At 41.8% G+C, this 15,781-nt stretch overlaps 1 protein-coding gene across 1 annotated transcript in view; it reads right to left on the reverse strand.

Annotated features, from left to right (window-relative positions):
* ELP4 (elongator acetyltransferase complex subunit 4) overlaps window positions 1–15,781 on the reverse strand; it is a 477,499-nt gene that overhangs the window by 387,674 nt on the left and 74,044 nt on the right. The window contains exon 3 of the mRNA XM_068261125.1: window positions 12,495–12,616. Coding sequence (XP_068117226.1) covers window positions 12,495–12,616 — 122 coding nt within the window. The remainder of the gene's footprint in view (window positions 1–12,494; window positions 12,617–15,781) is intronic.

The following is a 15,781-nucleotide window of genomic DNA, read 5'->3' on the forward strand; positions in this document are numbered from 1 at the left end:
CCTCTCTCTTCAGTTCCCCTTTAAGGTGGCCACACAGGATACAATAAAATTATCTGATTTGATGGCACATATGATTGGATTTATCAATCCGGAATGCTGGAAATTTTCTTCAATTTTTCTAAAGATTGTATGGTGTGTGTTGGATTATCAATTTAATAATATACACACCCTATCAATTTTCTCAGAGTTTCCAATCATTTTTATCATAATTGGGGAAAACTAATTATATTTGTGTGGTACATTGGTCATATTTTTGAAATGTTACAATCAGTCAGAAAAAATGATTGCAATTCTTGAATTGAACAGATATTAAAAAAAAATAAAAATCTACTCCGCAGCACTGAAAAGGCTTGGTGTTTCTTTAAGTTTCACAGCATCAAAACTTCATTTTTCTTATCCAAGTCTCATTTTTGGCTGTACAGAAGCTAAGCTCCGCCCCATCAATGAAAATTGCCTGGGCATTTTTCTCCTGATACTGTGCAAAGCATGATGGGATTTCTGATGTTGTTGTTCTCATTGCCTAGCAACTGGGAGGGGTGATCAGGACACAAGACAGTTGGAACTGTGCCTCATGCTCCCTGTCACTGCCTTTCAACCAAAAAGATGGCTGCCCCCATGAAATCACAAACATTTGCCTGTTCGGTTATAACAGGGTGGGTAAGAGATTATATTACCGATCTTTTTTAAATTAACATAACTAATGTAAAATAAATGACAGTATGTGTTGGTTTAGGCTGAAGCTCCTCTTTAAGGGTGTGTATCAGCAATAACATAGACCTACCCTTATGGTTCCTAAGCTGCTTCCTCCTGGTTTGCTAATTTGGAACAAAGTTATACATACTGTGTTAAATACAGCTTGTTTGCTGGTATGCTAGAATTCCATGCATACAGTAATATTAGCACTGCTTATATCTGAGACCTGATCAAACTGATTTTGAATTTTGCTTGTGCCTATGCGATTCTGAAACATATTTTAGGAGTTTAGGGACCAGGAGGGGAATGGCATTAAGTGATGGGGGGGGGGGGGGGTCTAAATATTTGGAAAGAGAAAATGGTTTACATTAACCCTTTCCACTCGACTGTCGCACATTTCCCGTTCCTGTCGTATGTCCCGCTATGCGGGACATAATTTCATGGGCGGTTTGCAGGCACATCTGGCCCCCAGCAAAGCCCGATCTCTCTCCCCATGTTTTAGTGGGCATGTAAGACTACATGCCCACACAGGTGGTACCTTCCTCCCCTAAACCGGAAGTGCACGATCAGCGCTGGCAGGAAGTGGCAGAATCAATTCTGCTTTTTTGTTGCTGATTGTAGCAGCTTTCCTGCATGGTCTTTTTTTGCAGTTTCCTGGCAGATTCCTGGCAGATTACTTCTTGCACAATCCTTGCTGATCCCTTGCAGGTTCTTTCTTGCAGATCCCTTGCAGGTTCTTTCTTGCAGATCCCTTGCAGATTCCTTGCAGGTTCTTTCTTGCAGATCCCTTCCAGGTTATTTCTTGAAGATTCCTTGCAGATTCCTTTCAGAGCGGAGTAATGGCATCCTCTGCAGCAGGTAAAAGAAAAATGACAGCGGCTGAGATGGCACAGCGGATTATGGAGGACGGCAGCACAGAATCAGATGTGCAGGATTCTGGTGATGACAGTGACTATACTGTCACTGATGATGATGATTATTGCTACAGTGATGACACTGATATTGATGAGGCTGATGAACGTGGAGAAGCTGCTGAAAGTGGGGAGGGTGATGGTGATCACAGAAAATGGGCAAGCTTCTCTCCTACCAGTGACTACTTGCTGCTAATTTTCCCTTTACTGTGTGTAATGCAGGGGTACAACTACCTGCAGCTAATGTTCCAGAAACTGTCAGTGGGTTTTTTGAGCTTTTTTTTTTACACCGGCCCTATTACAAGAAATTATTAATGAAACAAATGATTATGCAAAAAGGAAGTTAGAAATAGAATATACTGAACACATGGGAGCGGTTGACCGATGTGATCATTATACCAGTAGTTACTCTTTCAACAGGAAGTCACTGAAGTGGTGGAGGAAGACCTTTTTTTGGTTGTTGAAGCCGGCAGTAGTGAATAGCTTCATAATTTACAACCAGTTGCATCCACATGAACCAAAGGATCATATCAGCTATCGCAAGAACCTAATTACAGCTCAGCATTTAACACCATTGTACCTAGCCAGCTGACCAACAAACTCCATGCACTAGGTCTTGCTCCCTCCATATGTACTTGGTTATTGGACTTCCTTACTAATCGCCCTCAAACTGTCAGACTAGGAAAACAGACATCCTCCACCCTTACCCTGAGCACTGACGTGCCACAGGGCTGTGTATTAAGCCCTCTCTATGCACTTTTCACCCATGACTGCCAGCCTAGCCATACCTCAAACGTAATTGTTAAGTTTGTAGATGATACGACTGTCTTTGGGCTTATATCAGACAATGAGGAAGCTGCATACAGAGAAGAACCTGACTGCATGGTGCGACATTAACAACCTGTTATTAAATACAAAGAAGACCAAAGAAATTATTCTGGACTTTAGGACCACCAAAAAGACTACTCACTTACCGCTAATGATCAATGCAGAGGCTGTGGAGAGAGTTTCCAGCTTCAAATTTTTGGGAGTCACCATCGCAGAGAACCTGTCCTGGGCTGACAATGCTTTAGCTCTAACTGGCAAAGCACAACAACGCCTCTACTTTCTGAGAAAACTAAGGAGCGCTAACCTCCCACAGAAGCTGCTGGTTAATTTCTACAGATGCACTATAGAAAGCGTTCTGACCAATTGCATGACGGCCTGGTACAACAGCTGCACGAAGGCTACTAGAGAAGCCCTGCAGCGAGTTGTTAAAACAGCAGAAGCCATTATTGGCACTGAACTACCATCACTGGAACTTTTGTATAATACTCGCAGCTTGAGAAGGGCCAAAAACATTATCAAAGACAACACTCACCCTGGAAATGCCTTGTTTGAGCTCCTTCCATCAGGTAAACGTTTTAGATCAACCCGCACACACACAAACAGACTGAAAGACAGCTTTTTCCCATCCGCCATAAACTTGATAAACTCTGAATGCTCTCTGAAATAATTAACACTGTGTACAAATTGTTTAAACATCTGTAATACCTGGCATACTTGTAAAATTTCTTCTCTTCCTTGTTACTATCACTATGTTCCCTATATGCACCGTGGGGTTGTCATGAAAAGTAATTTCGTTGTGTTACGCAATGACAATAAAGTGAATTGAATAATTCTTGAGTTGGTTCACAAACAACAAGCCTCTAGGCCTCAGCGGAGATATGGCCGCCCTTCTTCATTGGACGTGGAGGAGCGTCTAAATGGTATCCAGCATTTTATTGCATTTTATTGCTAATCTGCCCATTCGAAACACCAAAGATTGCACAGTGTGCAGTGACAGGAAGACACCAGGTGGCAGGTGAAAAACCACCTATTATTGCGACACTTGCTCACCCAAGCCAGGATTACACCCAGGAAATTGCTTTAAAATGTACCATACTTTGGCCAACTTCTCTGCTATCAGCCAATAGAAGACACCAAACTGTCCAAATAAGGTATGAAATTAAACGTAATAATGTGTTCTTTAAAATAAGATATACCATGTTACTGTGTTACGTTCCATGTAAGTATGGGAGAGAGAGTGCATTTCTGTAGAGTGTAGAGGGTTAAAGGGGGGAGGTTAAGGGTGCGTACACAAATCAAATTTTGATTGGCCAATGATTATCCAATTTTACCACTTTCATGCAGTATGAGAGCTTACCTACACAACCTCTTCAAAGTATAATATCTGTTGGCTCTCATATTACATGAAGGTGATAAAATTAGCCAGTGATTGGCCAATAAAAAATTGGATGTGTGTATGCAACTTAAAGAGAATCTGTATTGTTAAAATCGCACAAAAGTAAACATACCAGTGGGTTAGGGGACATCTCCTATTACCCTCTGTCACAATTTCGCCGCTCCCCGCCGCATTAAAAGTGGTTAAAAACAGTTTTAAAAAGTTTGTTTATAAACAAACAAAATGGCCACCAAAACAGGAAGTAGGTTGATGTACAGTATGTCTACACATAGAAAATACATCCATACACAAGCAGGCTGTATACAGCCTTCCTTTTGAATCTCAAGAGATCATTTGTGTGTTTCTTTCCCCCTGCATCTCTCATGCACTGAAGTTTCAGGCTGCTCTTTTCTTCCTGCAAACAGCTTTGCCCTTGTCTGTAATTCTTCAGTATGTGCAAGCCCAGCCAGCTCAGAGGACGATTTATCCAGCTTGTAAAAGATAAGCGAGAAGAGAGAAGCTGCTCTAATCTAAATAACACACAGGCAGTGTGCATAGAGGGACCTGGAAGGGAGAGTTCATAGCAGAACCACAACACTGAAGAACTTGGCAGCCTTCCAGACACAGGCCTGACAAGTCTGACAAGAGAGAGATAAGTTGATTTATTACAGAGACTGTGATAGTACAAAGTGCTGCAGTAAGCCAGAACACATTAGAGTAGCTTTTGGAACTTGTAGGATGATAAAAAAACAGGATGCAATTTTTGTTACGGAGTCTCTTTAAAGAGACACTGAAGCGAAAAAAAATATATGATATAATGAATTGGTTGTGTACTATGAATAATTACTAGAAGATAAGCAGCAAAGAAAATATTCTCATATTTTTATTTTCAGGTATATAGTGTTTTTTTTCTAACATTGCATCATTCTCTAATATGTGCAGATTACACAACGCTCAGCATTCAAAATGATTCTTTCAGAACAGTCTGAACTAATGACCTCTCCACTGGCAGAGAAAAAGTAAATAGTTAACTAACAGTTGAGATAATAAAAGTCAGATAACAGCTCTCTCCATGACTTTGAAAGTCATAGAGATAATGGCTTTTTTGCATAGAGATAACAACTGGAGTTTCTTAACTCTTCCTGTACTAGAAACAATTAGACTGATGTATCTGATCTTAATGTTTTATTTCTTAGCTGTACTACACATACAAATCATAATATCATAGTTTTTTTTCCGCTTCAGTGTCTCTTTAAGTCTAAATAACAGTAAGGGGGTTTCCCATGAAACGGTCGTTATAATTAGCCATACAAAGGGGAAGAGACCATGAAACTGCTAGAGGAAAACAGCATTGCTAAGCTGAGATAACCGTCATGTGTAGGTGATGCTTGGAGCCATCAACAAAAAGAATGGTGCCTAATCTAAACAGAATCTATAGGCCCATACACACGTCGGATTTTTGCGAACGACCCGTCGTTTGAACGTTCCGTCGTTCAGTCGTTCGCACGTCAAATCCGACGTGTGTACAGACTATCGTTCGGGTGATAAGACTGGTCCAGAACGATCCGCCCGGCGGATCGCTGAAAACCAGTCTTATCACCCGAACAATAGTCTGTACACACGTCGGATTTGACGTGCGAACGACTGAACGGCGGAACGTTCAAACGACGGGTCGTTCGCAAAAATCCGACGTGTGTATGGGCCTTATTACAAATGTTCAGTTCTGACAGGTAAAATTGACAGTATCTAATAATAATGCAGAAACGCATTATAAAATAGCCTATGCATCTGTTCAGCAGGCTTCTGACTGTGGAGTAGCAACTCTCCTGGTAACACAACATCATTCTATAGAGCCAGGCAGGGCAGGCCCATGCAGGGTTAAACAGCGCTAGAATAATGACAGCACCCAGAGGCGGATGAGAGGAATGTGTTTACTGCTGTCTTGCCCTAGTGTAAATTCTAAACTTTCATGTCACTTTCTTGCAAAAGAAAGAAACATTAATTGCTTAAAGCAGTACATGCCCTTTTAGCGTTCGGGAAGCAGAAGATGACAGATGCAAAAAGTATATATTTAAAGTGAAATTTCATAGAAAGGCTGATTTCCAACTAAATTGCTGCGGCTTTTTTTTTTCCTTTCTAAATTGCTCTTTGTGTACAGCACTGTATTTGAAGATATGTTTTAGCAGAAAAATTCAGCTCGCTGAAAAGAAGAATGCGATTAAAGGGTAAGGTTGTGCTTACAACATAAACAGGCTAAATGAACACCATACTGCCCCCGAATATAAAGCAGTAGTGATTTTGCTTCTGTGAAATGGTCAGATACCTCTGGCTCCCTACTGTTTACATGTTGTCCCAAACCAGAAAGACAGCTTCTGGCTGCCACCTGCAAGTCTGACAGCTTACCTATGCCTCTTTTCTGTGCCATTTAAAAACCCCCACTACTTTACTGATATACCTGTACATGTGACCAGACTAAGTAAAGGTGCCTATACATTGCTCGAATATACAGCCAAAAAGACCAATCTGGCATGCTAGAAAGATGTCGTTCGAAAGAGCTCAGTCGGATGCATGGCAGTAGCAGCATTCTATTTCCCAACAACCAACTTACCCAGAGCCGGTCTCCTCCATCACAACTTGTCCCCCCGGGGCTGACAGTTGCAGTCCCACCTTTCTGCTGTGCCGCCTGTCTGCTGATCCGCGTGATTCTCCATGGCCTCCGGGGGAGTCTGTACCCCGTCTCACTGTACATCAGTTCCCGTGGCAGGGTCACAGGTGCCCCCCGCGGCGGGGGAGAAAGACACAAAAGACGGGGGACACAGGAGGAGGTGCACCATCAGTACAGGTGAGCATGCAACACTCACCACAGGCCTGGAGTGTGTTAAGTACTTGTGGAAGATCTGGAGGGCCCGGCCGGAGGAGGCAGCTGGAATCTATTGGGAAGCTGCACAGATGGCAACAATACATCTCTGATCAGAATTGACCATCTGATGGTTGAATCTGCTGACCACCTGCCAGTGTATGGGTACCTGTATATATTTATTTTGTTTTCTTTTAAACAATACCAGTTGCCTGGCAGTTCTGCTGATCTCTTTGGCTGCAGTAGTATCTGAATCACACACCTGACACAAGCATGCAGCAAATATTGTCAGAAACACCTGATCTGCATGCTTGTCGGGACTCTATGCCTAAAAGTATTAGAGGCAGAGGATCAGTAGGACAGCCAGGCAATTTGCATTGTTTAAAATGAAATAAATATGGCAGCCTTCATATCCCTATCACTTCAGGTGTCCTTTAATGTCACTTTCAGCAGTTGGCTGATAGTGTAAGCAGTTGGCTGATAGTGTAATGGTTAAGGGTTCTGCCTCTGACACAGGAGACCAGGGTTCGAATCTCGGCTCTGCCTGTTCAGTAAGCCAGCACTAATTCAGTAGGAGACCTTTGGCAAGTCTCCCTTACACTGCTACTGCCAATAGAGCGCGCCCTAGTGGCTGCTGCTCTGCTCTGGCGCTTTGAGTCCGCAAGGAGAAAAGCGCAATATAAATGTTATTTGTCTTGTCTTGACTTTAGGTTGTCTTTCAATTTGGAAACCTAAAGCCTAATGTGTGTGCATGCCTAAAGCCCTATACAGACTAGGGGATCTCTGTCGCCTGCCAGGGATTGGTACGTGATTGGAGCACTGACAACACTGTACAGATGTATCATCAACCCAAGCAAGCAACTTCTCTGCTGCTATGCGGGGGCTGGATGAAGAACGAGCGGTGTGCAGTGGAGTGGATTCCTGCGGGCAGGGGAGAGAGATGATGCTTTGGCCGGATCTTTAGCAGATGTAGTGCGGCCGCTGTATACACGCTAGTTTGATACTACAGACTAATTTTTGTAAAACCAGCACTGTAACAAGAGTAATGAGGTTGCACAGAATCTAGTGGACATACTAAAAGACACTGAATCGAAAATCGGATAAAAAATATGATATAATGATTTGTATGTGTAGTACAGCTAAGAAATAAAACATTAGGAGCAGAGACACGAGTCTAATATTGTTGTCAGTACAGGAAGAGTGAAGAAATTCCAGTTATCTATGCAACAGAGCCATTGAGCTCCACGACTTTCAAAGTCACAGAGAGCTCTGTCTTCTGAAGCTTGTTATCTCAAGTGTCTGGCACTGTATTGTTGTTGTTTTTTCCCTGCAGAGGACAGTTCAAAAGTTCACTAGCCTGCTCTGTAAAAGCATTTAGAATGCTGAGTAGTGTGTAAACTGCAAATATTAAAGAATGATGCAATGTTATAAAAAAAACTATATAACTGAAAATACAAATATGATAATATTTTCTTTGCTACTAATGTTCTAGTAATTATCCGTACTACACAAACCAATTCATTATCTCATTTTTTTTTTCGCTTCAGTGTCTCTCTAACACAGGTTTATTTTCAAGCAAACATAGCAGATCAGAAAGAAGTCTAGTCACAGGGCTGTTACTTACCGGGGTCTGGTTAGTATTACTTGCCATCCCAGTATAAGGTTTCTCACTGCATGTGTGCCAGCCTGATGCTACAAAGTTACTGGGCATTTCTACCTGTGCATCAATGGAAAATGTGGCAATGAGGTCACATGGGGAAGGGGTCAGGCTGGGAGCACGGACATGTTGTGGGGAAGGTTGGGAATTAGAGCGCTTCTCCTGGGTCAACCACTCTCAAAGCAGAAACTCTGGTGCAGAAGAGGATGGAGCAAGAAAAAGGTGGAACCCTAGCAGGTGAGTATACCTCTTAATTTGAACAAAGCCCACCCCCTTCTGGCAGTGCCCTGGCTGCAGGTTTACATGCTCTTATAAGCAATGTATACATGGATACACTTTCAAGACATAAAAACAAACAATGCCAAAAAAACACAATATGACAGTCTATTCATCATATTTCATATCACTTGTGCGATCTTCACGCGTGCTGTGACATTCCAGCAGCGGATGACAGGCAGAGCACACTAGCTGAACAAGTTCACAGCATTCCGTCTGCATTTTCTGTCTGATAGTTAAGGCAAAAAATCATTAGGCTTGGCAGTCTTTATTTTTTCCTAGCGAGGTCTCTCATTGTTGAGCTCTGTAGCTGATTTTCTGAGCGAGCTGGGAGTACAAAAGGCATGAATATGTTTTCAAAGGATGATGGATAAATTGCTGGGTGGTATATAATATACCCTACGCTGTTGATGGGCCTTTTTATCTCTTACTTGTCTCTTTTCTTAACACACATTTTTTTCCTGGCAATAATTACGGCCTGAAAGAATGTCTTTTCCCCTTCCAAGTATCAGCAATATTTGTCTTGCTTATAGGTTCAGGCACCTCCCAATTACATATCATAAAATTAAAGGAGGACAATTATAGCATTTCATTGCCAGTGAAAGACAGTGCCGGCGCTATTGTTTTGGTCACTCCCGTGTTACCGTGCTGGAATGCTGCTGAGGACGTGCGGATGTAAGAAGGACAGTGTGATATTATACAGCTGGGTGCCTGTGGAATCCTTAATGGGAACCGCTGCCTGCTGCTGGAATTCAGCTACTACTTTAACCACTTGGCAACCTCTGCCACGCTTATCTACGCCCCTTTAAAATTCACCTGAGTCACAAGGGTGTAGATAAGCGACTCCTGTTTATTTCCCCACTGTGCACGATCGTGCGCGTTGGGTACCCACTGATCCTTGATTGGCTGATGTGAACATGTGTTCACAAAGCCAATCAAAGTGCTTGCAAGTTTGAATAAGCACTGCCAAAGCCAACGGCAGTGCTCATTCATTCAGAATGTTTATAAACATTGCATCAGTTACTATGCTGTTACGGTTACTGAGATCACTCCTGAGATGATCTCAGATACCTAGAACAGCATTAGTGAGTGATCAGCATCAGTGAGTTTTTTTTTTATTTTATAAATTATACCCTCATTAAGCCCATTAACCCTTGCCTCCCTGAAATGTGAAAAGTACTGTGGTTTTTAGGGGAAAAACCCTGTGGTTGAGAAGTGGTTAAAGTGGGCTTAAACTTTCATTACACAGGTAGTCCCCGGTTAACGAACGAGCTAGGGACTGTAGTAAGTCGGAACACTGTGCCATCTCTGTCCCCTGTACCTCCTCTGTGCCGCTAGTGTCCCTCTCTGTGTCACCTCTGCCCTCTGTACCTGCTTATTCAAGTTTAAAAGCCATTTTTTCTTTGATTTTTTTTAATCGATTTTCTCAAAAACGACAAGTCCAATTTGAATTTTTTTTTTACATGTTCCCATGGAAACACATAATTCATGCCGTTCGTATCTGCGGGTCTTTTGTAAGTTGGGCGTTCGTGAGTCGGGGACTACCTGTAATTGTTATCTACCGTAATTACGTATTCCGATACCCAAATAGGTAGTAATGTTTTCTGAGTATAATCAGCCTCTTCCCTAAATTGTATCTCTGTGTTTAAAGAGGAAGTTTATGAAAATGGGAAAAAAATAAATTAATACATTGCAAAGGGATAAGTTAAAAAAATAGAAGAGAGATAAATAAATGATTGATATTAGCCATGCCATTTCTTCATATTGTTTGATCCACAATCACCTTGCATGTAATCATCTTTACTGCTGGCAGACATGAAAAAAATTTGACAGCACCAACTGCTATTATCTATAACCACACCCCCTAGCAATGCGAAGGGGGGGTGATATCTGAGCAGGAAGCATTCTTAAGCTGGGGAGAACTTTTCTGATAATTGGTCTCTCAGAATATTCCACAGCTTTTCACACAGCGAAGCAGCACACACATATTACTGTGAAACATAATAGAGCTCATTGCTAGAGCCAACATACACTTTTATTCATTTAATATACTGTAGTAACCAGTTTTTTTTTCCAGTGTTCATAGCCACCTCAAAGAAAACCTGGAAGCAGCAAAACATATAATATGCATTCCTGGATAAACCAATGTTTTTAAGCTTGAAAATAAGTTTTAAAATTGGGAGCGGGCCTATCCATGAGCCTGATGCTCCTATACCTTACTTTGGTCTTTCCTCCAGCACACACTGCAGAGAGCAGGCTGGAAGCATGTGGGGCGCAGAACATGCATTGGATGCATGTCTGTAGCTTCTGCCTGTCGTGGTACCATCTGCAGTTCATGCATCTTCATGCTCTGTTCTGACTGCAAAAAAATATCTTGGCCTCACTGTCATATGACTGAAAGTCACTGCCCTGGGACCCAGAGAGGGAGATGAGAACATCAAATACGCTGACAACACACACTACATGGGAGGCTTAGGCCCCTTTCACGGAAACAGTAAATTCGGGCGCCTGAGGCTAGTGGACAAATCGGGCGCCGCCATTCACTCCTATAATAAATATCGTTTAATGGGCGCCCGATAGGAAAAAAGGGCGCCGGAGAAAACTAACGTTTTAAAAGCGGCGCCCGGAGACTTAATGTTTTATTACTGTTTCTCATGATTACACATTATTTAATGATTTATACATTTTTAAATATTATTTTTAAACGAAAAACAGTACAATATTTTTTTTTTTACATTATTTTTAAACGAAAAACAGTACTTTTTTTTTTTTTTACATTATTTTTAAACGAAAAAACCAACAGGGGGGTCTTAGGTTTAGGCACCAACAGGGGGGTCTTAGGTTTAGGCACCAACAGGGGGGTCTTAGGTTTAGGCACCAACAGGGGGGTCTTAGGTTTAGGCACCAACAGGGGGGTCTTAGGTTTAGGCACTAACAGGGGGGTCTTAGGTTTAGGCACCAACAGGGGGGTCTTAGGTTTAGGCACTAACAGGGGGGTCTAGGGGTTAGGGGTAGGTACAGGGAGGGTTACTTAGTATTTTTTTTTTTAAACGTTATTATACGTTTCACTATTTAAACGAAAGATTAACGTTTTTACAATTGCCGATTTAATGCACATTATTTAATGATTTATAACTTTAAAAAACATTAATTTTAAACGAAATACAGTACAATACAATTTTAAACGTTATCCATGCTTATCGTTAAAAACCCGGCGCCCTTTTTTCCCAGCGCCCCTTTTTAACGTACGCCCCTTTCACAGTGGTACCCTGCATTACTCTGTTTTGCCGCAGGGTAACGCCACAACAATGAAAGTCTATGGGGCATTCCATACCTGCGCGGTGCGATGCGCCGGAAGTCTCTAATTTCAGGTGAGGGCGATGCAGGAGCAGCAGCGCATTGTGGCCAGCATGCGCGGTGATGTGCAGTGAACCACGCAAGTCTATGGCGACGTATATTTTTAAAAATTGTGTGGCGTTAATGTTGTGGTGCGCATGTGCAGAAGCGTATTTTTTCAATACACTTCCGCGCAATTCTTATTTCGGCCACAGGAAGTGAGCGCTAGAGAACCTCACTTCCTGCTTAGCCTTCAGACAGAATGGAAATTTACTCGCACTGCCGCAGTAATCTCCAAATGCTTTTGTAGATCAGCCGTATGAAACTGGCCTTAGTGAAAAACAAGGAGGAGTCAACTTATCAGAAAGTGACACTGCTTTGCTAAATTCTGAAGGGGATGTTTGGAGGTCATACATGTGGACAAATTAGTAACAACACAGCATACATAAACAGCAGCAGCTAAACGTTTATTGAGGTTCTAATGCTAAAGAAAAGTTATGCTTTGGTTTGCACTTTAGAAAAAGGTCTCCAGCTGTTTTCAATATACACATCACAAAATACCTTCAGAAGCGTCTGTGGATTATCACTGGCAGAAGCAATGAAGACTTCATGTCCACTGACGACTCCCTCCGCCAGGAAATACTTCAGTAGTAGATTGGAGTATGTGCTGTACGTGTCTTCCTCTGTGGATAAATAAGCACTAGGTTAACATTAAACCAATGAGCAGTTGATAGAGTTAGACTACCCCAAACTACTAAAGAAATTAGGTCATCCTCAGGACTTGGGAGTGTAGTCAACGTAAAGATGGAATTATTTCTACTGAGAATAATAGCATTTATTTGCAACCTTCAGTGTATAAATTGGGACAAGTCTGCAACACACTCAAACAATTATCAAGAGAGGTGTTATGCACACTGTAGTCTAATTACACAGCTCTCCAAATCAAGGGATCAGAAACATGACCTATATGTGCTGCTTCAATAAAGCAGTCTCCGTATTTTTAAAGTCAGATATACATACCTGATTGCGACTGTACAGTATATATGATGTGTACACAGGAATCTCTTATATATACTAAATAACATCTATGCTGTAAGAATAAAGCCTGATGTGTAGCCGTGTCACTAATAGAGATGGTCAATGAGATGGAAATAATTCTGTGTTGATGCAAATGTGATTCTGTTGATTTATGCAAATGTATGCAATCTCTTTGCTCATGCAATCAAATAATTTAATATGTTGTTAAAATTTGGTTTGGTGACTACAAATTAAAGGGTACCTGAGACGGATGAAAATAATTTTTCTTTATACATAACTGGGGCTTCCTCCAGCCCCCTTTAGGCCAATCAGTCCCCTGCTGTCCTCCTCCACCACCTGAATCTTCTGCTATGAGTCCCGGTAATTCAGCCAGTCAGCGCAGTCCGGCCATGTGTCGCTCCTACAGCCCGGAACATTCTGCACCTGCGCAATAGTGCGCAGGTGCAGAATGTTTCAGGTTTACTTTGTTCCACAGTAGTACTATACTCTACATATGCACTCCCCACAGAGTTGCAGGGAATCCACTGAGAATGTTGTGCACATTGAACACAGAGGTGTTGTCCATCACCCATAAACCTGGTTCAGATTGTGCATGAAGAATGTGTGATAGAGGAAGAATCGCTTCATTCTCCTGCAGAGTACCTGCACATAATTCTTACATGTACCCACAGTTACATTGCCTAGGGCCTGATAGCTGTTCTTTGTTCCGGTCTGTACCTTCTACAAGTACTCTTACCAAGGACTAGTTTTAGTGTATGACTAAAGGGAATAAATATGGCAGTCTCCATATCCTTCTCACTTCAGTTGTCTTGTAAAATTCCTAAGCGTTGGCAGTTAAGAGACGAATTTCATGTTACATACTTTCAATCAACAAGATTGTAATATGCAAATTAGAGGAGTCAGAGTCGAGGAGTTGGAGGAATCCTAAACTGAGGAGTCGGAGGATTTTTGGACCGACTCCACAGCCCTGGTACCTAGTATTAATCTGAGAGCTCTGACAGGTTTTGGACTAGTCATCTGCTCATGAGGGATTCTCAGGATTTTCTTTCATTTTCAAAAGCACTCAAGGCTGCAATGACACGGTCCAGATGGCAGAATAGTGAGCAACAAATAGGCAGTCTGGATGACATATTTTTATAATTCCTTTCCATGAAGTGCTTTTGAAAGTAACTAGCAAAACTTTAAAAAGGTGCAGTGGGTGGCAGGCATAAGCAAATACTAAAAGCGCCTCCCGCTCCCCTCCATCACACGCTGTTCTCCTCTGGTCAGTCCTGTTATCCTCTGCGACTTTGGTGACTTCAAACCCGGACATAGTGTGCAGCGGATGCACAGTATGTCCGGTTTGCTCCCCTGTGGCCGCGCAGTGATGTCACAGGACAGGAGCGCACTCGTCCTGCAGGCACAGTGACAGGGCAGCTGCAGGGAGGCTGGCAGAAGCCCCAGGTAAGAGAATCTTTTTTTTTTACTATCTTCAGGTAGTTAAAGGGGAACTTCAGCCTAAATAAACATACTGTCATTAAGTTACATTAGTTATGTTAATTAGAATATATAGGTAATATAATCTGTTACCCACCCTGTTTTAAAAGAACAGGCAAATGTTTGTGATTCATGGGGGCTGCCATCTTTGTCATTGGGGCAGCCATCTTTTTGGTTGAAAGGAGGTGACAAGGAGCAGGAGACAGTTACCCCTCCCAGCTGCACACGCTAGGCTTCAAATGTCAAATTCAAAATGTAAAGAAAAAAAAATTGCACCAAAATAGCAGAACGAGAACAACACTATCAGAAATCCCATGATGCTTTGCACAGCTACAGGGGGAAAAAAGACCGGGCAGTTTTCTTTTGTGCAGCTAAAAATGAGGCTTGTATAACAGAAACAAATTTCTGATGCTGTGGAACTGTTAAAGAAACACCAAGCCTTTTCAGTTCTGCTGAGTGGATTTTTAGTCCGGAGGTTCACTTTAAGAAATGCAGTGTTCTTCACATAATTTTTTTTTTCCAGCCGGGTGGCATGAATAAGTAGGCTGGTGGGGAGAGATGAGAGAATGTCGGGCCGGTTCTGTGTGCAACTCTGCTTACAAAATAGGAGGAAGTGAGCCAATCACAGCCGGGTGCTCACCAAAACTAGTCGGGTGGAGCAGCTGGCTAAAAGAGTCTGGGGAGAACACTGAAATGAACTAGTCCAAAACATTCCATAAAGGTCAAAATAATAACACCGACTGTAAGAGACAGCAACATAGGAAAAAAGTAATCTATAGTACATTTAAGTCTGGGACACAGGTAACTCTTATATGTATGTGTACACATGTATTTTACATTTAAAAATTGTTGGATAGTAGTCCTTTGAGTGGAGCTACTCGCATGCTCGCTGAATTACATCGGACTTAAAATTATCATATACCTTAAAAGCATAGGACTGGGCCTCAGATGACATAATGCAAAATGACAACAGATCTGTGAGTGCCAATTTTAATACAAACCTCTTCCTCCACTGCTTCAGAACTATTCGCAATGACATTCTGTTTGCAAAGCTACTGTCAACAACATTAATAATTGCTAGAAATGGTGCCCAATTTTCAAGATGCAATTATATGTGTAAAATGCAATGTACATTTAACACTAAAAATGGTGTTACCTGTAGCGTGTTTGTTACAAACCGGAGCTTATATATGAATAAATTAAAGATTTGGCAATGGCAAAAAATTGTGCATCTATTAACCGCCACTTAAAGGGTCAGTGAAATTGAGTCATTATTACTTAAAGAGCAGTTAAAATGTAAATAAAGTATATGTGTAAATGTGTTCATGCACAGG

The sequence above is a fragment of the Hyperolius riggenbachi genome, chromosome 11, assembly GCF_040937935.1.
Source record: "Hyperolius riggenbachi isolate aHypRig1 chromosome 11, aHypRig1.pri, whole genome shotgun sequence".
Taxonomy (NCBI): Eukaryota; Metazoa; Chordata; class Amphibia; order Anura; family Hyperoliidae; genus Hyperolius; species Hyperolius riggenbachi.